The 23,825-nt window shown below is 49.3% G+C and overlaps 1 protein-coding gene across 14 annotated transcripts in view; it reads left to right on the top strand.

Moving 5' to 3' along the window:
* Positions 1 to 11,694, top strand: part of CD6 (CD6 molecule) — a 51,366-nt gene extending 39,672 nt beyond the window's left edge. For 11 of the 14 annotated variants that reach the window (XM_089914743.1, XM_089914747.1, XM_089914746.1 and 8 more), the window contains one exon: positions 6,713 to 10,041. In XM_089914743.1, the coding sequence (XP_089770869.1) occupies positions 6,713 to 7,062 (350 nt within the window). In that variant the 3' untranslated portion in view covers positions 7,063 to 10,041. The other 3 variants (XR_016393781.1, XM_089914742.1, XM_022591854.3) reach the window with 3 other exon arrangements.
* The last annotated feature ends 12,131 nt before the right edge of the window (positions 11,695 to 23,825 follow it).

Here is a 23,825-nt window from a genome sequence, read left to right as displayed (position 1 = left end):
CAGGGGAGGGGGTTCTGGGAGGGGGCACAGAGAGGGACTGGAGGGTGGATGAGTGGGGAAGCTCTGGATACATTGGCCCACGGGGGAAAAAAAGAGAAGTAACGGGATTTTTTAAAGCAAACAAGAATATAGGGAGGTAGGGAAAATGGATGTATGTAGGGCAGAGAAAGATTCAAAGACAATGGCTTGAGAGGAAGTGAGCTCCCCATTAGTGGAGGCATTCAAGCAGAAGCAGCCAGATGGCCCCTTGGGGGAGCTGGTGGCAGCAGAGTGGGTCCCGGCACTCGGGGACTATAGCCCTGAACTGCACAGACAAGGCTCTGCCTTCAGAACTGACATTCTAGCAAAGGAGGTAGCCATGAACAAGATTATAAGATGGTCTCACACAGCATCCCGGGGGGAGAGGAATGTGGACCCAGACCTGCTCAGCTCTGTCCCTGCTCAGCAGGCGCAATGACTGGGCCTCTCACTGACCTGAGTCTCCCACTGCACAGGGTCCCTCACTCCCCAGCCTGACTCCTCCTCCAATGAAGACTATGATGACATTGGAGCAGCCTAGCCTGGGCCCGGCGCGGCTCCTCCCCCTGCCCTCCCCCCACCCTCCCCCTCATGCCCCAGGAGCTGAGAGTCCTCCCCTGGAGACGTGAAAGGAACCTCCACACCTAGTATGGCCCAGCCGCCATCCATCAACAGAACCTGCCAGCACAGCCCTCCCCCAGCCCCAAACAGCAGCCCCAAGGAAGAGGTGCTGCCTCTGAAAGGGCCTGAGCTGTCTGCCTCAGGGGTGAACAGGCAGAGTCTAGGCCACTGCTCGGCAGGCCGCGTGGAAGGTTTGAACTGGGAGATTCCTGAGGCCCCTTCCGACCCTCATGTGTCTGAGGCTTTGGTTGCCTGAGTCTCTGACAGCTCAGGGCCCAGAGGAGCTCTGCGAGGGGCAGGGAGGCCCCATGTGCAGGGGCCGTTGGACTGCTGTTGGTCTGACTGCTGGGTGCTAGGGCTGGGGGCGGGGGGGGAGCCGCCAGCTGACCCAGGCTAAGCTCAGGTTGGTACCTGCACCCGGCAGGGAGTCCAACCTTCCTGGGCACAGCCCAGGATGGGACAGGGAGCTGGATGGCTGCCCCTCCTCGTCCACCCGGGGCCGGAGGCCAGCCCTGCCTCTAGAGAGCCTCGGAGCCCACCAGAGACACAGCCCTGATCTGCAGTGACCATTCCTGGGCAGCAACCCTTATTCTGAGCTTCCAAATGTTTACAAGGATGGTCCCATCCAGCCCCGCCAGAGACCCAGAGTGGGGCTCAGTCCCTGTGGGGCAGAAGCACAGAGATGTCTTCCAGGAGGGGCCCAGAGGCTGCACTAAGCCCCGAGTCCCCAGCTGTCTGCTTGGATGGATGGGATCCTCCCCGATGAACACATAAATATCAGTGTCACTCCTAGAGCCGTAAACGTGTCAAAGAAAGCCTCCAGGGAGAGGCCTGAGGGCTCAGGGCCAGCTTCTGATGTCCTGCTCTGAGTATCCCGAGATTAAACCAGTTGCGGAATGAAACCAGGGGTGGAGTGACAAGTCTTTGAACTCACAGAACCCAGGCTCTGCCTCTGTGTGTGTGTCTGTGTGTGTCGGGGTGTGTGTGTGTGCGTGTGTGTCTGTGTGTGTGTCTGTGTGTGTGTTGGGTTGGAGGCAGCTCTATCCATCGAGGTGCAAATGTCAGGGTGAATTGGAAATGTATTGAATACTGTGGCCCGGCACCATGAAAAATGCTGGGGATGCAGCGACAGGAAGACACAGGGCCTGCCCTCCTGGAGGTGATGGACAGATGCCTGTGAGTTCAGCATCCCCTTCCTGATTTGCCAGTGAGCCCTGGATCAGCGAGGCCAGCCTTGCTGCGCTGAATGCATTTTGACCTGGGCCTCCACAAGCTTCTGAGGCAGGGGAGGGTGAGTAGATTTCATCTCAGACCTGCCTGGAAAAGGCATTGATCCCAGGTTGCTCAGAGGCTGGGGTTTTAGCCCAGCTGCACCAGCCAATGCCCAGCTCTGCCTGCAGGGAGAAGGCTGGGGGTCAGGTTTCCTCTGAGCCCTCCCAGAGCCAGGGATGGTGGAGAAGGCCACTCAGTGGATCTTGCCCTGAGCGGTTGAGCAGGGCCTGTTTTCCGTTCACCTCTCCCAGAGGTGTAAAGAAAGCTGGCACTCCCCAGGGCAACCGTCACAGGATGTGGTTGCCCTGTGATGGGGCCCCCTCCTCCGGCCCTCTGAACCCTCATGGGGCTGCGGGGGATTCCTAGGAGGGGAGCTAGTGCTGGGGTGGGCGGGATCAGACTCCCAGGGTCTGTGGGATTTGTGGAAAGCCTTTTTTTTCAGACAGCCAGGGTTCAAATCCCGGCTCCACCCTGTCCTGGCTGTGTGGTCTCCGGCAAGTGACTCTACATCTCTGAGCCTTTGCTATAAAGTTTGTCTGTAAAGTGCATACAGCAGTGGGTTAGAGGCTTGGCAATAAGTGTTCCCTCTCATTGGTAGATGAATCAGTAGAGGCAAGAGATCTCCGTAAGAGGAGAAAGGGGAGAAGAGAAGACAGCAATTCATGGGGTCTTAGCACATTGGTGCTGGAGGAGGTTTCTCTCACTCTCATTTTACAGAGGAGGACGCTGAGCCTTGGCAGGGGAAAGGACTTGTCCAAGGTCACTCAGAGAGTTAGTAGCCAATTCACAATTTGGCCCTACCCCTCCCCACCTTTGCCCCTTGGGAGTCAGACAGGGAGATGGTGACACCCTCTGAGTTCTCCCTCATTTCTCACCAGAGCCACCTCCCCATCCCTGGGCCCCTCTGTTCCATACACACTGAGAGAAATTGGGGAAACTCTGAGACATGTCTCCCTTGCTCCCTCCCAGCCCCCAGGCAGCCTGGGACCACCAGGGTCACACATGGCAGGGGACTTTCTGAGGGCTGGCATCCTGAACCACAAGGTCTCCTGCCAGGTCTCCTGGGCCTGGTGATGGGAGCTGCTCCCAGGAAAGACCTTTCCCGCATGTCTACGCTTCCAGAGCGCTCAGACCATTCCTTACAGAGCCAGGCCCTGAGCTGGGACTGGAGAGGCTGGGATGAATGACATCGCTGTGACCTGAAGGAATGGAAGCCCGTCAGGGGAGCTACAATCATAAGCGGTGGGCTTACCCTCCACTCTTTAGAGACCTTGCATTATATATGCCTCAGTGATCTGGGAGAGGAAACACAAAGATGTTAAATGGATGTGACAGCTGAACCCCGATTTCAGAAACACTGATATGGGGGAAGGGCTATATCTGAAATGAAGGCGCTCCAGCAATTTTCCGGCTCTGCGAGTGCAGTGAGAGAACGAAACACAGGGAATGCATGGGGCCCACAAGAGCCCCTGACCCTGCTGGAGGCAGGCCATCCTGGAAGGCTTCCTGAGGAGGTGATGCCTGAGCTGGGTCGTAAAGGATAGGTAGGAGTTAGCTATGGGAGTGGAGAGGGATGGGCATTCCAAGTTGAAGGAATAGCGTAAGCAAAGACAGAGCAAGAAACCAGGTGTCTTTCAAGGTAAAGGGTGGTCCAGCCTGAGAGGAGGCTGAGGACAGCCAATCCTCACACCAACTCTATTTCATAGGTGAGAAAACTGAGGCTCAAAGCGGTTAAGTAAAATGTCCAAGTCACACAGCTAAAAAGCAGCAACACTGGGATTTTAATATGTGCCATCTGGCTTCAGAGTCTGAGCGTTAACCATGGCACTTCCAGTGGAAACCCATCCCTGTCCCTGTGCCCACTGGAGCTACACTGCTGGGTACAGAGCCCCAGCCAGCTCTGAGATCTGGAGACACACAGCACAGGCACCTTCTGGGTGCTCAGATGCTAAATTCAGGGATGGGATAACTCACTGCCTGGGCACTTGTATGCGGCCAGGCTCTATGCTGGCCCTGGGGCACAGAGAGAAATGAAACCTGGCTCTTCCCTGCGGGAGACAGATACAAAGATCAGTAACTGCAATATGTTCCATGGGTGTGGTGGTGGTGACCACGATGGTGATAATGATGACAGTGTGTGGCAATTACTATGTGCCAAGCATGTATTATCTCTTACAATCCACAAAAGAGCTCTCTGAGAAGTTAGTATCCTCCCTAATTTATAAATAAGGAAACTGAGGCCCAGAGAGGTTAAGTGACTAGCCAGAGGTCACACAGCTTGGTAAGTAGTACAACTTTTCTACCTAACTCCAAAGCCCAATGTGAAACCACCACACTGAACAGTGCGGGCGCATCATGGGCATATCTAAACCACAGGAACTTAAGTGTATCTACTCAGCCGCAGAAGAGAAAGAAAAAGAACAACTGAGCCCATCATACCCCTCAGTGAACAAACACCCGGGAAGAGAGACGAGAGATGGGAGCCGGGACTCTGTTCCCTCAGACCCTGAGAACCATTCACTGAGTGGGCATCTTACCACACCGGATGGGATCTTGGTTATTAATGATTCACATTTTTCATATGTGATGGGCTTGAAACACAAACGCGTTGCTTCTTCTGGCTGCTCTAACGTTGGAGGGAGAAACATCTGGTTGGAGGCAGCACAGGCAATACAGGAGACTTCATAAGGAGCTTGCATTTTCTTTTCCTTCCTCCCTTCCTTCCTTCCTTCCTTCCTTCCTTCCTTCCTTCCTTCCTTCCTTCCTTCCTTCCTTTCCTTTCCTTCCTTCCTCCCACCCTTCCTCCCTTCTTTTAAATAGTATATATGTTCACATGCTTCAAAACTCCAAACAACATACAAACGTATATCATGAAAATCTTGTTACCCACCCATCTACCCTCTCCCCTCTCTTCCCCATCCCCAAGTAAACACTTATTTCTCTGATGCAAACACCAGCAAATAGGAATACCTCTTGCTTCCCCCCAACCCATCCTTATACAAAAAAGGGCATTCTATCCACATTCCTAGGCGCCTTGCTTCTTTACACCTCTCAAGGGATTTTCAAAAGTAATATTGACCGTATTCAAGTTTTGTCCCATGTGCTACGCAAGCATGTAACCTCTGCCTCATTCAGGACTCCAGCACATTGTAGAGTGCTGTGTGGACAGAGGGGAAGAAGCCACCAACTGCCAGAGTTTGTTGGAGATAGCATGACAAAGAGGGAACAGATGAATAGGTTATTGAAGGATGTATAGGAGTTTGCTGAACAGTTGTGTGGTGCATGTTTGCTGAAGCCTGGGGCTGGGCAGGGAGTGCATAAGTGGGAAAGGTCAATGAGAGCATCTCAGAGGGTCTGTGAAACTTTCCTAGGAGTTTGGTCATTGTTCTAGAGGCACTGGGGAGTCATGAGTAGTTTCTAAGACAGGGAACTGATCTGATGAGATGGATGCTCTAGAAAGATCACTGCTGCAAAGTGGAGGTGTGTTTGAGGAAGGCTACCTGGGAGGTGGCCATGGAACACTGGTGGCCAGGACTGGAGAATGGAGAACAAGTCTAAGATTTGGAGGGTGATCACATACATGGGAGGTGATTTCCCAACACAACAGCCTCCAGCCACGACAGTAATAGGACAGTGACATTAATAATAGCTTCCATCCCTGAGTCCCTACAACACGTCAGGCACCGTTCTGGGCATGACACAGGTACTGCCTCATTTGTGCTCACAACAGCCCTGTGAGGTGTTATTACTGTCCCCATCTTATGGTGGAGAAAACTGAGTCTCGGGATGCCTCTGAGTTTCTTCCGTAGCTGCCAGCTCATCATGGTGTGGCCGGGCCCTGCTGCTACTCCCCGCGGCTTCCTGAAGTGGTCAGGTCCACACTAAAGGCTGGATTCTGTGCTTACAAATCGGAATGCCTAGCCGAGCATCTTACTGCTTTTCAAGTCCACAGTTCTGTGTCCTCCAGATCTGGGTCAGCCAGGGATGAGGCCAGTAGGAGACTTGGGCAGGATACCCCACCAGGGTCCCTGGCTCCTGTCCGCTCTATGGGCTGCACTGACGTGGTCCCAAGGCTCTGAGACCACTCCCAGTGGCACAGGCTCAGGCTTCCCAGCCCTGGCTGGGCATCGCCTACTGGTACCTTTTCCACTAGAAACCTCGCCTCCGAGGCACATCTGCCAAGCCGCCGCTCAGCTCCCCGTCCCTCCCTATCACCCCACCTGTGGTTTCCACTTCCGCCCCTCCCTGAGACCCTCTCGGAGGCTCTGGAGACAGGGGGACTGGAGCCCCGTGTGGCCACTCGGCGTGGATGCCTCTTGGCTGTGGCCCCAGGCCCTTGTCCCCAATTCACGAAGATGGGATGGAGTCTCCAAAGCGGGGAGGAGCTGGGGAGACCCATCAAGGAAGGGATGAGTTCAAAGCAGCCTCAGTGGAAAGTTCATCTCACACCACATCCTTCAGCTGTTTACCAGTTTGACGGGGTTCTGCATCCTGACATGAAAAGAGGCTCATCCCTCACCGCCAGCATCGAGGAAGGACCAAAATAGCAACAGAGGAAGACAAAGAAGAGAGAGACAAAGAGAGAGGAGAGAGAGTGTGCATAATGAGACAGAGGCAGAGAAGAGGAGGCAGTGCTGGTCTGAGCAGACAATGGAACAGACAGCAAGGCCCCACCAAGCTGCCGCCTTTATCTCTGCTTCCCTGAGCCAGGCGCCGTCCCGCATCCCTCACACCTGTGGCCCCACCTAATCCTCACACCCTCCTAGGGCAGTGAGGTATCCTAATTTCCATTGTTTTCCAGGTAAGAAAAGTGTAGCCCAGAGAAGTCAAGGAACTAGTTCAAGGTCACCCAGCTGCAGCCTGGGAGCCGGATTCTCAGCCAGTCAGCAGGGCTCCACACAGCACATGGGAAGAGGAACAGAAAAGAAAATGGGAAGGTTGATGCTGGAGAGCAACGGGGATAGGATGGAGGCTGAGGGAGGATGGAGATGCATCCTTTCCTGGGGGAGGATTCCTCCCCGACCCCGCCCCAAGAACCGCAGCCCATCCTGGCTGAAGGCAGGTGCCCCTTCCTGGCTCCCTTTCCCCCAGCCCACACACCCGGCCACCCACAAGTGCAGAAGGAGGGGCAGCTGCCCCCCAGGGCCATGATTCTGCTGGAGATTCAGCTTCCTTCTGGGGGACTGGTTCCCAAGCACCCTCCCTGCCTGTGGGGCCTCCTGCCCTCCAGGCTGAGCAGAGCTAGGCCCACAGTCTCCCCTCCACCCTCACATGGCGGGCAGAGAAAAATGATCTACGTCCTGCACTCACGAGCACGTTGTCCCCCAAGGCCCCCCAGGCTGTGCATCACTCTCCCTCTGGAATACATGGGCGTCCAGCAAATCCCAGTCTCCCCTCTGGGGCATGGCCACCCCTCCCCTGGGCCTCACTCAGACTCCCAAGCCCCACATGGAGGCCAGAGGAGGTGGCTCTCATCTGAGGATGAGATGCTGCAACCCCCAGGGGTCAGTAACCACCACTACCCCAACTCTTCTGTGCAACCTGGACACAGTGACACCCTTTGTATCACCCTTGTGACGGTCACCCTCTTCTCCCCCAGCCCCGTGGCCCCTTCTGTGGCAGGCCCTGACTTCCCAAAGTTTGCTGTGTCCTGCTCTTGTCCTCGTGCATTAGAGGCACCCAGCAGCCCCAAGACGTAGGCCTGGCTCCCTGTGGACCACCCGGCTCACGCCCACACTCACCCTCTGGCAAGAGCAACCCATCCCTCGAGAAGGCCCTTGCGGGGTCCAGGGCCACAGAAGACCATCCTGGCCGTCAGTTCCCAGGCCACCTATCCTGGGGATAGGGCCAGAGATAGGCTAGTCACCCTGCATCTCCGGCTGTGGGGAGCCTCCCAGAACGTTCGGGTGATGGCCACAGCACGGACTCTGGAGCCCTGCCCAGTAAAGATCCTGAGATCCCCCACTTCCGGAAACTCACCTCTTCTCCAGTCCACACACGAGTCTTCCAGCTGCTTTGTCAGGCTTTCTTCTCCATCCCTGACTTTATGGCCTGTTCTCTGGTGACCTACACAGCTGGGATTTGCATGCACCGTGGACCCACACGACAGCACACCTTCCTCCCAGCCACTCGCCAGCACCCAGGAGAAAGCCCAGCACCCGATCCCTTCCCCCCGAGGGTGAGTTCACGCCCAGAGTCTGGAACAGCCTTTGTCCCACGCTTTACCCGCCGTCCTTCACCCAGCGTGTCAGCCCTGACCATCCCCAGAATGAAGTTGACTTAAAACAGCAGTTCTCAAACCTCGGTTTTCTGTGTGTTTTTCTTTTCTTTATCTGTGAAAGATTTGTTCTCTTGCTTACTTAATAGTTTTTCTTTAAGTAGAGCCATGTTTTTTAAACTTTATTTATAAAGAAATCTTAGCCATTTTATAAAATATCTAGCATGCACTTCAAAAATGCTATTATCACAAAATACAAAGACTCAAGAACTGTTCAGATTAAAGGAGCAAAAGAGACACAGCAGCTGAATGCAAGGCATGAGCTGGGATTTTGTTTTGCTATGAAGGACATTACTGAGACAGATGGTAAAACTGGAATGAGGTCTGCAGATCAGATAATAGTATTTTATCAGCGTTAAGTGTACTATAGCTATGTAAGAAAATATTCTTGCTTTTAGGAATTACAACTGAAGTATGAAAGTATTTAGGAGTGAAGGGACAGCCTATTTTTAAATGGTTAAAAAAAATAATCCGTGTGGGGCCGGGGTCGGGGGAGGGGGAGAGACAGACAGACAAGAGAGACAGAGAGGGGGAAAAGCAGTAAAACATTAACTCTAGGGGAATCTGGATGAAGGGCATCCAAGAATTCTTTGTGTTATTCTTTCAACTTTTCTCTAAGTATGAAATTGTATTAAAATTTAAAACACATTTAAAGGAAACTTTATCGTTGCTATTTTAAATGGAAAACCAGTATCACTTGCTACAAATTGAAGGCAATTCTAAAATAAAGCAATGCTCTTACTCTTGCTAGATACATTGGTTTGCTGAATCTGAGCCTAAGACCCGCCTGTTCTTGGTTACATGTGGGGATGGGCGACGGTGGGAGTGAGACGTTCTCCTTGATGTCAGAGAAAGGCTGGCACAGAGTTTAAAGGAGCATCACTTTCTCACTATGTGATCCAATGGTGTTTGGAGTCCTGTCTCACGGCTACGAGCTCAGGCATGTTCATTTCATGACATTTTAACGGGCACCCTTGGGGCCGGGCCCATTGGGAGCCCTGGAACCGAGAGAGGATGGGGTCGATGCCTTCAGGAGGCTCACAAGCTGGGCAGAGACAGTTACAGGGGAACCTGGCATGGAAGTGTGTCCGGGCAGAGCTCACGTCTTGAATTCCCAACATTCCTGGGCTCCCTGGAGTCCAGAGGTGGCGACCCAGGGCTAGCAGGTGGCCGGGAGCGGGCACACAGCAGGGGCAGCTCAGGCTGGTGAAAACAGGGGAACATCATCAGTGTGAGGGGAAGGAGGTGGCAGGACCCAGCCGCCAGTCCATCACACCTGGGAAGACGGAGCCAGCTCAGCCTGTAGTGTCTGTGCTGATTGCTCCTCCAGTTCCTTAGGTCTGGCCTGCTCTCTGCTCAGATTACAAGCAAGGCTTCTTCCCATTTTTCTTATGGCATATTTCATTTTTAAAAATTAACTTCTTATTTTAGAATAGTTTAGATTTACAGAAAAATTGCCTCGATAGTACAGAGTTCTACACCCCACACTCAGTTTTCCCTCTTATTAACCCCTTACATTAGCATGCCAAATGTATCACAATTAATGAGCTGATATGATACATTATTATTAACTAAAGTCTGCATGCTATTCAGACCTCTTTATTTATTTATTCATTTATTTATTTGCGGTACGCGGGCCTCTCACTGTTGTGGCCTCTCCCGTTGCGGAGCACAGGCTCTGGACGCGCAGGCTCAGCGGCCATGGCTCACGGGCCCAGCCGCTCCACGGCATGTGGGATCTTCCCGGACCGGGGCACGAACCCGTGTCCCCTGCATCGGCAGGCGGACTCTCAACCACTGCGCCACCAGGGAAGCCCAGATCTCTTTAATTTTTACCTAATGCCCTTTTTCTGTTCCAGGACCCCAACCAAGATACCAGATGACATGGAACCAACATGTCTCCTCAGACTCCTCTCGGCTCTCACAGTTTCTCAGGCTTTGTTTTTGATAACAATGACAGTTTTGAATACTGGTCAGGTACTTTGTAAAATGACCCTCAATTGTGGTGTTTCGTTTTCTCACGCTTAGAGTGGGGTTATGGGTTTGGGAGAAGAAGACCACAGAGGTAAAGGGCCGTGTGCCCCCCACTCCATCAACAGTCCATCTATCATCACGACTGTTATCACTGCTGACGTTGACCTTGATCACCTGGTTGAAGCAGTATTTGTCAGGTTTCTCCATGTAAAGTTCTTCTTTCCTCCCCTTTCCATACCATCCTCTTTGGAAGGAAGCTTCTATGCACAGCCCACATTTAAGGAATGGGGAGGAATGATTCACCCCCTTGGGGATGAAGTATCTCCATAAATTATGTGGAAGTTTTCTGCATGGGAGATTTGTCTGTTTTCCTCTATTTATTTACTCAATCATTTATTTCTGTCAGTGTGGGTTCATGGGCTTTTACTTTGGGCTCTAATCCAACACTGCTTTATTTTGTTGGTCAAAGTTGCCAGCTTTGGCCACTGGGGGCCTCTTTCCATTGGCTCCAGGACCACTTCACTGACCCCATCATGGTATGTTTCTTTGCCTGTGGAACACTTCCTCACTTTTTGGCTATAAGATGCTCCAGGCTCATCTGGTATAATCCCTGCACCAGTCCTAGAATCAGCCATTTCACTAAGGAGCCCTGGTTCCTCTTGTTGGAGAATAATCTTAGAAACCAAGATATGCACTGGGTACTAGGTGTACTCGTTGCCCCTGGAGCATAGATGTCTCTAGGCTCACGTAGCTGACAGAGCAAGGAAATTGTATGTGTGTGCACTAACCTGTGTGCATATACACCATAAACCCATCCACCTGCAGCCACCTGTGTGCATATTAAGGTAAGCATGAGCTCACACTAATGCCTCCAACTCTAATCCAGTACCATGTGGATACTCCAGCCTCCTCCTGTTCACCTATAACCTGCCTCTCCAGCAGGAAGAAATCAGGCCCCACCACCCACTATCCATTTACTTTATTGTTCGATTCTATATATTGTTTTACTTTCTTATTTTTTCATATTTTCTCATCAAGATGATAAGTTCATGCTGTATACCTGAAACTTACACAATATTGTAAATCAACTATACTTCCGTAAAAAACTTCTTTTAAAGATTATAAGTTCCTTAAGCTATTTTTTTCTTCTGTCCTCACTGCCCCACCCCCGACCAATGTCTTTATATATATATATATATATATATATATATATGTATATACATATATAAAAAATTAATATTTTATGAGCGTCCACTATGGGTCATTTTCTCTGCCTGTCTCTAGGGATGCAAGGATGGGTAGGACTGACTCTCCAGTTGCTCCTGGTGCTAATAAATACTTGTTAAACATTCAGTGAAAGATCTTGGCACCTGCCTGGAATGACGAGACTTACACATCACAAGCAGAGGACCATATAGATAGGAGAGGCAGGCTGGAAAGGCAGCCCCACACGGGCAGGGATTTTTTGCCTACTATGTTCACTGTTGTATCCTCAGTACCTAGAACAGAGTCTGGCAGGTAGTAGCTGCTCAATAAATGTTTGAGGAAGGGAGGGAGGGAAGGAAGGAGGGAGGGACAGAGGGGTCACTTCAACTTTTGTCTGAGTGCCTTTCAGTCCCTCTGCACTTGCATTCCTTGTCCACAGCCACCTCTAAACATCCCCTCTGGTGCTGAATCTGAATCACCCACATCAGTGGATGAATGAGCATTGGAGCTACCACTGCCTGCCACCCACCTTCCTAGCGTGGTGGGCTTGTGCCGTTCTTTGATACTTTATAAAGCATTACTCTGTCAAGATGAATGGAAAATGGAAACACAAAAGGGCCAGCTGTAGCGAAAAGAGTAGGTCTCACTAATACATTTAAGGCAAAGTGGAAACCCTCTGGGCCCCTTGCTCTGGGAAGATCCTTGAAATGGGTCCTGAGCCCCCCTGTTCCCATGGCGTGGTTTCTCCCTGTCCTGGGGAGGGGATGGAATGAAGAGGCCCTGCCCAGCTTTTGGCCCTTGGAGAAATTGAACTGGCAGCCTTTACATGGCATCAGAAGGTCTTTGGTTCATCACCTGTCTGAGAAGATGTCGTGCTCATTCCTCTGACATGCGTTTCTATAAATAGCTTATGCGGCAAGCCGAACATCTGTGTCCCAAAAAGGTTTTGTATTAAGTTGTAAAAAGTTGTCACCATCATCCTTCCTTTCTGCCCCAATTTAAAGCAATGAGAAGACTCCTGCCTCACCCACTCCAGCACACCCCGTCACACCCCCATCAGACCTGCTAGGGCTCCTGAGGGTCCCAGCCCAGCCCCGGGTTGTTTCGGCTTGTCGGTGAGCCCAGGCCCTGCCCACGGGGCAAGGAGACCACCCACTCCGGCACAGAGCCCTGGGTGGGATGTGAGTGGCACTCCTGAATGCCAAGTCCCTCAGTATATTACTTCTTAATGAAGCAAGATGAGAAGATGAAACACAATTAGAAAGCAAGTCTGTGGGGCGTGGCATTGGGACTCAACATATTTCGAGAGCAGAGATAAATCATTCTTGTACAACCCATGGTTCAGAACAAATGTTCCTCCTCATTCATTTGTTTTTGCTTTCATTCCATTGGCAAATCTTTATCCTGCTCCTGTTCCAAAGGCTGCCCTTCCACGTGCCGGCTCCATGCAAGCACTTTACCTACATGATGGCATTTAATCCTAACAGCCCCACGTGACAGCTACTGTTATGATCTCGTTTCTACGGATGGAAAATATTTAGAAGCTTGGAGGAACAACCGATGACTAGCAGAATGAATCCAAAAATCCAATCGTGGGGTCCAAGGCCTTGCTCTACACCCACACCCGCTAGGTTCTCGTGATCAGGCCCCGAGCCAGGGGCTGCAGGCCTTTCCTCCGGATGGCCTCACACTGGTTAGGGCACCCTCAGCAGGGAAGAGACGACTCAAGGACACTGAATTTTCCTCTAAGGGGAAAACGCCCACATGGAAACCGGAAAACAGTCTGTGTGTGCCGAGCGACAAGGTTATCAGTGCTATCTCAGCAGCCAACCCCTCCCCAGGGTCTCGATCAGGGAGATTTAGATCATCTCTGGTCTGAGAGCCTTCCTTGGGTGGGTGGAGGGCTGCCAGACAGGCCTTTGCAGCACCTACAAGGGCAAAATGAGATGACCAGCTGGCACCTTGCCCTGGTAAGTCTAGCCCTTCCTTCCAGAAGCCACGAGTAACAGAGTGGTGGGCAGAGCCTCAAACCCACCAGATCACCGGCCCCAGCTTCACTTCTCTTGTCATCAGAAAACACTGGCAAGTTTCCCACTCAGGAAAGGAAGGACAGTCATGAGGCCTTCCACACACACATGTGACCCGACCACTGGAGGTGGTGCTACCTCAGGAAATGCCTGCAAAGTCCGGGACCATGATCCCACTTTGGAGACGAGAAAGAAGGTGCTTGGGTGACAGGCCCATGGGCCGCGCTGTCAGTGCCAGGCTGAGACAGGAGTCCCAGCTCCTGAGTCCAAAACTTCAGATTTTCCTTCTTAAATTCTCAAACCAGCAGCCTGGGACCCAAATTCGACCTACAGATGTGCTTTTTGAGGCCAGCTTGGTGTTTTTAATTTTTTGGAAACGAACTGCCAACATTTGAAAATCAGGAGATTTCACGTAGGGTTCTAGATTTCTGATTTCTTTTGAAAAATCAGAAACTTTTGCCATGCCAGGCCTGGAACCTCAACAGCCAGCTACAATCGGCTGGGGCTGCAGCAAGGAGACGTGGCCCTCTGTGATGGGGTAGGACCACTTGTCACCCAACTTGTCACCCTCTTGGCACTAGATGCGCCCCTCCCACCCACCCCCCAATTCCTCAGGGTTTCTCCCTCCACAAAAGCCGGCGTGGCCCCATTTGATACGTGGGCAGGCAGAGCATGGCTGGTGCCCTGGCCAGAGGAAGTCGGGGGGAGGCAGAGGGAGACCCTGAACACCCAGCCATCGCCCCTTTCTGTTTATTGCACCTCCCTCTGGCCAAGACCCCAGTGCACAGCTCACTGGAGTGGGTGGGGTATTGCACTGTATGCTTCCTGGGGACCTGGAGCAGCTCCCCTGCCAGGTGTGGTCCGTCCCTGGTCTGCCTGTAACTCACGAGGCACCTCCCACTGCTCCTTGCAAGCCTGCTCAAGAGGGGAGCTTCCCATAGACAGAGACAGAGCCCATCCTGCCGCCTAGCCTGGCACCAGAGCAGGGGCCAGCTAGAGCTCAGCGCTGTTTCTGGTCTGTTCTGTGCCTGGCCTTCCCTGAGGCATCTACAGGGCCCGAGAAATTTACAGGCTGGACCAGGATTGGTCTCTGGGGAAGGTGGCGAGTGTTTGTAACTGGGCAGATTGATTTGTTTTGTTCACAGCAAGCACTGAAATCCAGTGATGCTGAAAGGAGCCCCTTTACCAACATCACCACCACCAACCCATGGTGCCTGAAGTCCTGACATTAACGCTTTATCCCTTTGGGTTAAGGTCTCTTCAGGTGTCGTGTAAAGGCAAGTCCTCCTGGGAAGTATCAGTCATTAACACTTGAGTATGAATTGCTCTCCCAGACTCTCTTGAATTTTTAGAGCTGGAAGAGAACTCAGAGACCATTGTCCAAGCAGCACATTTTTTTTTTTCATCTAGATGAGAAGCCTGAGGCTGGAAGGGGTGAAATGATTTATCCATGGTTAGGAGCAGAGCTGGAGTTACAATGAGGCTTTCCTGAATCCATGGTCTAGGGCAGCAGTTGGCAAACTTTTCCTGTAAATGGTCAGATAGTAAATATTTGAGGATTCGCTGGCCACATGGTCTCTGTCGCAACTGCTCCACTCTGCCGAGGGATGGGAAAGCGGCCACAGACAAGACATAGATGAATGAGCATGAATTAGCATGAATGAGCTAAAATGTGAATTTCATATCATTTTTATGTATCACAAAATATTCTTCTTTGTAATTTTGTTCACCCACTTAAAAATGTAAAAACCATTCTTAGCATTCAGGCCATACAGAAACAAGCACCGGGTCAGATTTAGCCCAAGGGTGGGAGTTTGCTCACTGTGAAATGCTTTTAAGAAAGCTGCATCACAGGCCCGCACACATTTTTAAGTCATTTTCTAAAATGTTTCACCCAAAGTCTGATGAAGCAGGATGTGACTCACATTTCATATTCAATGTCACATTTTAAATACTGACATTTTAAAAGAAAACGGTTACCTCGTCCTTTTAAATGAACCTAGTGTTGATATCCACCATCATCCTTTCTTTTTTTTTTTTTCAAATTTTTAACTGTGGTAAAAGAGACTCAACACAAAATTTACCATCTTAACCATTTTTAAGCGTACAGTTCAGTAGTATTAAACACATTCATAAGGTTGTTCTGCCATCACCACCATCCATCTCCATAGTTCTTTTCATCTTGTAAAATTGAAACTCTAAACCCATTAAACGATAACTCTCCATCCCCTCTCCCTCCAGCCCCTGGAAAGCACCATTCTGCTTTCTGTCTCTATGATTTTAACTACTCTAAGTATCTCATATAAAGGGCATCGTACAGCATTCATCTTTTTGTGACTGGCTGGTTTCACTGAGCATAACGCCTCAAGGTTCATCTGTGCTGTAGCATGAGACAGAACCGCCTTCGTTTTTAAGGCTGGATAGTATTCCATCACATGGATGGACCATACTTTGCTTATCAGTTCACACCCATCAATGGATTGCTTCTCCATTTTAGGTATTGTGATAATGTTGCTGTGAACATGGGGGGTGAAGGGTGGCAGAATATGCCACCCCCAAATCTGCCACTTTGGCGTAAGTATTATTTTGAGTTAAAGGCACTTGAAAAACAACAAATACAAGAAAAACACTCTGACCTTCCTTCTTTTTCAGAAAATCAGAAGATGAAACTCCCATATGAAAGATGTCCTCCTACTCCAGAAGGAAAGTAACGTTCTTATCACGTCAAGGACAAGAAGATGAGACCGAGAGAATTCTACACAAACAGATCTTGTTAAAATACTGTAATTCTTACCTTCCTTCCTCTCCCATATAGCTTAGTTCCTTTTCCACAATTACCTCCCTTTGTTCAAGCTACTATAAAAGCATGTAGGTAGGGGCTTCCCTGGTGGCGCAGTGGTTAAGAATCCGCCTGCCAGTGCAGGGGACACGGGTTCGAGCCCTGATCCGGGAAGATCCCACATGCCGCGGAGCAACTAAGCCCGTGTGCCACAACTACTGAGCCTGTGCTCTAGAGCCCACGAACCACCACTACTGAGCCCGTGTGCCACAATTACTGAAGCCCACGTGCCTAGAGCCCGTGCTCCGCAGCAAGAGAAGCCACAGCAATGAGAAGCCCGTGCACCACAACAAAGGGTAGCCCCTGCTCGCCACAACTAGAGAAAGCCCGCGCACAGCACCAAAGACCCAAAACAGCCATAAATAAATGAATATAAATAAAGAAATAAATGTATCTCTCTCTTAGTGAGGTGTGTAAACTTTTTCCCTCATTGAGCCGAAGTATCCATGGATGGGTATTATTTATTGCTCAAACAAGACAGGCGTCAGCACGTTGTTTTTCATTTTTATAGATGTGAGTGCTGACTGGATGGAACTAAAAGAAAATTTTTTAGTGATGCCACTCAATTTTTTCAACTGTGTCCAAGTTAGATGCCAAACATCGCAAAGCAATCTAGCATCAAATTACTTCTTAATTGTTAAGATGCTGTTGAAAATAAAAGCTAGAAACCATGCGACTTGTAAGATGATGTGTTATCTGTCTTAGAGTCATTTACTTCCTTGTCACCAGCACCGATGCTTCAAATTGTCCCTTTGTCGGTGCCCCAGTGGTTTTTCCCCACCGGAGGATCTGGAAAGGTGGGGTCTGCATGGTTTTAGTAAAGTGGAAGAAAAACAATTATGCAAGGGGATGGGAAGGACTCGCCCTGGGAGGGGTACAGGACATCAGGGACCCGGAAATCGATTCCCCTACAACCACCTGGGCCCCTTCCCATCTAAAGGCCACCAGCCTAGCACAAAGGTGAAGGAAGGAAAATCCTCTGTGTTGAGAACTTCGAAAACGCACAGCACGAACTACTCGGTCCAAAGCCCTGCCCTAGGAGACTAGACCAGGCTCTAGCATGGCTTCTAGAAGCCTAGCGCCACATCCCTGGGATGACCCAGCCCCACTCTGAGTTCCTGTCTGGGAAAGCTCAAGGCGCCAAAAGAATTTACTGTTGGTTTTTACCGACCAGGGTTCTTGGCCTTCCCCAGTGAATAGAAATTGACTAGAGGCCAGACAAGAAATTCAGGCAAGGCTTTATTGGGGCCCCTGCTGCAGCAGCGGGGAGAGAGAACAAACCACAGGTTCCCTTACTTGCCCGCTCCCCAAGGGGGGCAAGCTTGCTTTTCATATGGGGTGAGGGTAGGGGTGTGTCCAGGGGTCGGGCCGGAGGGGTGGCTTAGGTGTTTTGCCCACCCCTCTGGTGGTATTGTGTGCAAGGGGGCATGTGCAGTACCCAGCTTTTGCTCCCGACACCCTGTTTTTTCTCCAGGCTCTTCAAAAGTGACAGTTGGGTTCTTTGGTCTCTTTGTATCTTTGGGGTCCAGAATTTGCCACAAATAACCGAGCATGCATGCAGTTATTTTTAGTCTCATACAGGTTCTTTGTATTTTGTTGCCCGAGGAGAGGTGTATCCAGGTGCAAGTGTTGCAGCCCTGCAGCAAAGGGTCCCAGGTCCCAGCCTGTCTCAGTTCCAGCCAACACCTGAGGATGGACCCCCAACCTCCCTTTCCATAGAGCATTTATTTTAAAAACCTACAACTGTAAATCCTTTCTCTGTCCCTTTGAGATGTGCACGTATCTCCCGCCACCTTACAGTGTCTCTCTCAAGGACCAAGAGCCATTCCTTCAAATGTCATCATCAGGAAGGATGGGGCCTCTGTCTCCCTGTCTCTGGGGGGGCAGAAACCTAACTCCATAACTGCCAGCTAGCAGACACAGCTGGCCTAATCACGCAGACACCCTCTTATCCGCTGTGGGCATCTTTTCACTTCCCAGACTCTGCTATAGCCCCCAGAGTCCCCCCAAGCTCCACCTCATTCTCCCTTTGAATCGCCCAGTCACCACTGTGCGAATCCACGTGAAGCCCAATCAACACTGGACTCCCTCCCCAATGCAGGAGTTATCACCAAATAAAATCTTTATCACCAAATAAAATCTTTATCACCATCAGTGTCCGGCTTTGCTTACGGCTGACAATGTACGTGTCCCTTCCCCCAAAGAACCACTGATCAACTACAGTGATCACCACTGTGGGGCAAGTTCTGGACCCAAAAGATACAAAGAGACCAGTGATCAGTGTTGAGGGACCTGAGTCCAGATGGGGCCTGAGATCCCTTCTCCGGAATGCTCTGGGCGGGTAGACACTGACCCACCCATCCAGCCCAGATCAGACAGCGGGTTTCACTGGTCAGCTGCTCCCATGAGAGCCTACCCCGCCCACCGGAGCGCCCTCTTCCTCCCAGCAGGACAGACTGAAGTCCTACGCTACGGAAAGTGCCTCCCATTCTGGATGTGGAGAGCCAGGACACTTGACATTTTAGGACCTGGACCAAACCTCAGGGACCCTTAAAGATCACCTAGTGCAAGGATGTCATTGTTCAACAAAGGTGGATGCCAAGGATCAGGTGACTTTCCTGGGGCCATGAAGCTGATCAGAGGCCATCACTCACCTCCATTTCAAATGGCCCTGTTGGTTGTAAACAAACGTTGGCCGATGTCGCTGCGCCCATCAGTTCCTCTGACCCTGAGGGTTCGGCAGACCCTCAAAGCCAGCGGCAGGAGGCCGGAGAGGCTGTTGCCAGCAGGTGTGGGAACCAGCATCAAGCTGTATATGGTAAAAACATAGGTTGAGACTTTGAATGTGGCCGTATCCCTCCCCAGTGAAGATCTAAGGCAGCCTTGTGGTAGATTCTGGAAATCCTGAGGCTGGGGACCCTTCCCAAGTGTGGCAGGGCTGTGGGAAATGCAGCGAATGTTCAGTGACAATCCTACCAGGGCAGAGGCATGGACTGCTTGACTCCCGGAACCCCATGGCAGCCTTGATTTCTAGCCTGGGGACTTCCTTCAAGGTCCCCAGAGTGACAAGGCATGGTTCGGGTGCAAGGGATCAGGTCCCACGGGCCCCTGGAGGGGGAGGGGTGGCAGAAGTCTCTGAGCTGAAGAACGCTGATTAGAGAGACCTACCCACTCTATTTAAAGTTCAAGAAAAAGAAAGCAGGAAAGGAAATGCAAAAGGCAATCTTTAGGCACGTCAGAGATGGTGTCCTATGTGGGGAGGGGACCGGGCTGCTGGGAAAAGGCCTAGAAATGTCTGTGTACAGAGGCCCATACTGTGTGGTGGCTGGGTGATGATACTCTGAAAAGTGGAAAAGATCCCAAAATGCTATCAAAAGGAGATGGCTCCTTCTGGCACACCCCACAGGGCAGTGCTCTCAGGAGAACGAGGTCCAGCTAGATTTATTGGCTGGGAGAGGTGACCTCAGTACATTATTGAGTTAGAAAATGAATTTTAAAAAGTGTTTGTAGGGAGATCCCATTCATGTAGCATAACACACACACACACACACACACACACACACACAGAGTATGTGAAAGTATCTGAAAAGTCAGGAAGCAGAATCAGAGCCAGCTTCATGGGTGTGGGACCCATGCAGGACCGCACACGCAGAAGGGTCCTGTGCACAGAATAAACTCACTTTTACATACAATAAAATGTACCCATTTTAAGTGGACAATTGAGTTTTGATAAGTGTAACCACCATTTGTCATGTAACCATGTAACCAGCACCACAACCATGACACAGAATGTCTCAAAAAAAAAAAAAAAAGATACAGAACATCTCCACCATCCCAGAAAGTTCCCTCCTGTCCCATGCAGTCACACCCCTCCCCCCAGCCCCAGGCAACCTCTGATCGGCTCTCTGTTGCAACACCTTACTTTGTCGTTTCCAGAATTCTACAAAAATGAAACTGTACAGCATACGTTTGTGTTTCTGCCCTCTCCCCTCAGTGCCATATTGGGAGATTCATCGTGTCGCTGTACTACTGGTTGTTTGTCCTTTTTTATTGTTGTGAAATATGGATAGACCCCTGTTTGTCTTGTTACCTATTGATGAATATTGGGTCATTTACAGTTTGGGGCTTTTCTGAGCTGTGCTGCTGTGAAGATTTGTGTGCAAGCGTGTCTGGACACATGCTTTCATTTCTCTTGGGTAAATACCTGGAAGTGGAATTCTCACGTTGTATGGTAAGAAATTGTCAAGCAGTTTTCCAATGTGGTTGTAATGTGTTTATATCCCCACCAGTTAAACTATTTTTTTTTGGCTGTGCCATGCGGCATATGGGATCCCAGTTCCACGACCAGGGATCGAACCCGCACCCCCTGAATTGGAAGCGTGGAGTCCCAACCACGGGACCTCCAGGGAAGTCTAAACTTATTTTTAAACATGCTAAAATTTCAAATACTATGTTCAATATGTTTTCCTTCATCCTCCAGTGCAACAAATACATTACAGAGTGTCCAGGAAGTCTGGAAACATGCATGAAATAATAATTATTTATTGCACTTTTTTCAGATTAACAATTGGACCCATTGCTTCAAATTTAGAGGTATTTCATGAGAAAAAGTGTCTAGAGGTTGAAGAGAACAGATTGGAAATGAAACTAACAATGGTTTAAAATAAATTTATCCTGTTTCCTGAGTTTTGAGACCCTGAAATGCAAAAATGACTGGAAGGGTCACCTAAACATTTCAGGCATTTTATGGTAATGGATGTGGTTTACTTCCTGGCTAAAAAAGCTACAGTTATTTGTTGTAGAAAATTTAGAAAATATGGACAAGAATAAAAGTACAGTTCAAAATTTGAATCATCATGATGCTAGTAAGTATTCCTTCCTGTGTGTTTTGTTAATTGCACTTTTTATTTTATGCTATCTTCCTAAAATAGCTCCTGTTTACAAAAGCATTACTTCCTCATAGCAAAATTTTCAATATAAAGTACTGGTTGTAAAACAGAAATAAGAGGCTCCTCCCCAAAGTCAACAACCTGCTGTGCATCTTTCCAAACATTTTTTTACATCTGTTCAGTCCTCTAAATATATACACATATAGGAACATTGTGGGCTTTTAAACGCATAGAATTTAAATACTCACAGGGTTTTATAACCTAGTTTTTAAACCTAGTAATATGTCATTATTCTTAGAAAACAAAGTTTTCTGATGTCTATGTAATATTCCATGTATAAATGCATCTTAATTTATTAAAATATTACTCCAATATTGAACATTTTGAGTCCATTTGTATACGTGTGTGTGTGTGTGTGTGTGTGTGATGATGAAGGTGTGATAAACGTCCTTGTCAGTTTAACCTTGCCTGCACCTCTGATTCATTGCTTAGGATAAAGTCTTAGAATTTCTAGATCAAATTACATTTAAAAAAATTTTTTATACTTTATTTATTTATTTTTGGCTGTATTGAGTCTTCATTGCTGCGCGAGGGTTTTCTCTAGTTGCGGCGAGCGGGGGCTACTCTTTGCTGCGGTGCATGGGCTTCTCATCGCAGTGGCTTCTCTTGTTGCAGAGCACGGGCTCTAGGCGCGCGGGCTTCAGTCATTGTGGCTCGCAGGCTCTAGAGCGCAGCCTCAGTAGTTGCGGCGCGCGGGTTTAGTTGCTCTACAGCATGTGGGATCTTCCCAGATCAGGGCTTGAACCCGTGTCCCCTGCATTGGCAGGCGGATTCTTAACCACTGCACCACCAGGGAAGTCCTTACATTATTTTTTAATCATAAAAAACTACTATCAAATTATCTCCAAAATATTTTAACCAATTTACCCTTCAATGGGTCAAAACTCAGCTGAACTGCTCCAACATGTTTAAATTATTTTAGAGTGAAAAATTATTTCTCATTGTTGAATTAATCTACCTGCTCATGATTATGGGGGAGGTGGGGTTTTTTATATGCTTATTGGTTATTTCTATCTTTTCTTTTGTAAGTTGCTTACATGTGCTTATTTTTCCGCTAGGGTCTTATCTTTTTTTATGGAAATATCAAAGTACTTAATACTTTACTGAATCCCCAGCATTTACAACAGTGCCCCAACCAGTGTAAACACTCCATAAATGTGAAATGAATGGATAGATAAGGGTATTAACCCTTTTTCCTATATGTAGCCAATATGTGCTCTTAGTTATCAAAGAGCTTAAATTTTTGCTCGTGATGCTTTTTGACTCACAGAATTTTAAAATCTACTTCTACTTTCCTTTTGTAGCTTCCCTTCACTATTTTGTGCTTAGTAAGTCTTTCATCCTTAAATCAGATAAACATTGGCCTATATTATCTTCTAGGTCTATTTTTATGGAACACTGAGAGCTTAATATCTGGAAGGACAAGCTTTCTTTCACCGCTCTTATTTTTCAGAAATGTCTTGGTAATTCTCACCAGCTTATCCTTTAGGTGAACTTTATTTACTTATTTTATTATTATTATTTTTGCGGTACGCGGGCCGCTCACTGTTGTGGCCTCTCCCGTTGCGGAGCACAGGCTCCAGACGCGCAGGCTCAGCGGCCATGTCTCACAGGCCCAGCCGCGCCGCGGCATGTGGGATCTTCCCGGACCGGGGCACGAACCCGCGTCCCCTGCATCGTCAGGCGAACTCTCAACCACTGTGCCACCAGGGAAGCCTAGGTGAACTTTAAAACTACTTAATTCCACCCTCCCTTTCACCACATACACCAATACCATATGGGTTTAGGGAGAACTGCCTTTAATCTCTAAGTTACAATACTTGGTCTTTCCCTCAGATACTTCGGGATACCTTTGCACGGGGATGAAAAGACATCCGGAAGTACTGGGATGCCTTTGTAAAGGAAGGGATGCAAGAGGTCGTGAAGCCAATTTTAGATGATGCCCACAGCATCACAGAGCTTTGCACCGGCCTCCTGATTTAGCCTGACAGACCTCTAATAGCTCAAAGATGATTAATTAGTTTAGTAAAGATTTTTAAAAGACAGATGCCACATAGATGAGATTGGGATCAAATAGGCACTCTCCCATATTTGAATTGAAATGTAAATGGATAAATTGTTTTTAAAGCAATTGGGAAATATGTACCGAGGCTGCACCAATGCCTGTACTTTTTTGATCAGAAGATCCACATTTAGGAACTGCTAAGAATACAGTGTGGATGAGCATATATGTGCAGGGTTGTCCTTTACCATATGTGTTATGAAGAAAAACCAGAACTAGATGTCCAACATCTGGGAAAACCAGTGAGTAAATTCTGGTACGTAGATCAGATCGACTTTTATGCAGTTTTCAGAAATGATTCTTTTTATAAATCCCCACAAGATACACAGCAAGCAAACAACTGCCCGTGATACTCTGGACGGTAGGAGTGGATGGGATTTTCTTTTTTCCAACCAGTTTTAAAAAACCCTTTTCCGGGCTTCCCTGGTTGCGCAGTGGCTGGGAGTCCGCCTGCCAATGCGGGGGACGCAGGTTCGTGCCCCAGTCTGGGAGGATCCCACGTGCCGCGGTAGCAGCTGGGCCCGTGGGCCATGGCCGCTGGGCTTGCGTGTCCGGAGCCTGTGCTCCGCGGCGGGAGAGG

Source organism: Delphinapterus leucas, chromosome 7, assembly GCF_059928025.1.
Source record: "Delphinapterus leucas isolate spDelLeu-1000000601 "Yukka" chromosome 7, BTC_Dleu_Yukka2, whole genome shotgun sequence".
Taxonomy (NCBI): domain Eukaryota; kingdom Metazoa; phylum Chordata; class Mammalia; order Artiodactyla; family Monodontidae; genus Delphinapterus; species Delphinapterus leucas.
Note: the sequence above shows the minus strand (reverse complement) of the source record. Positions and strands in the feature narration are given on the sequence as shown.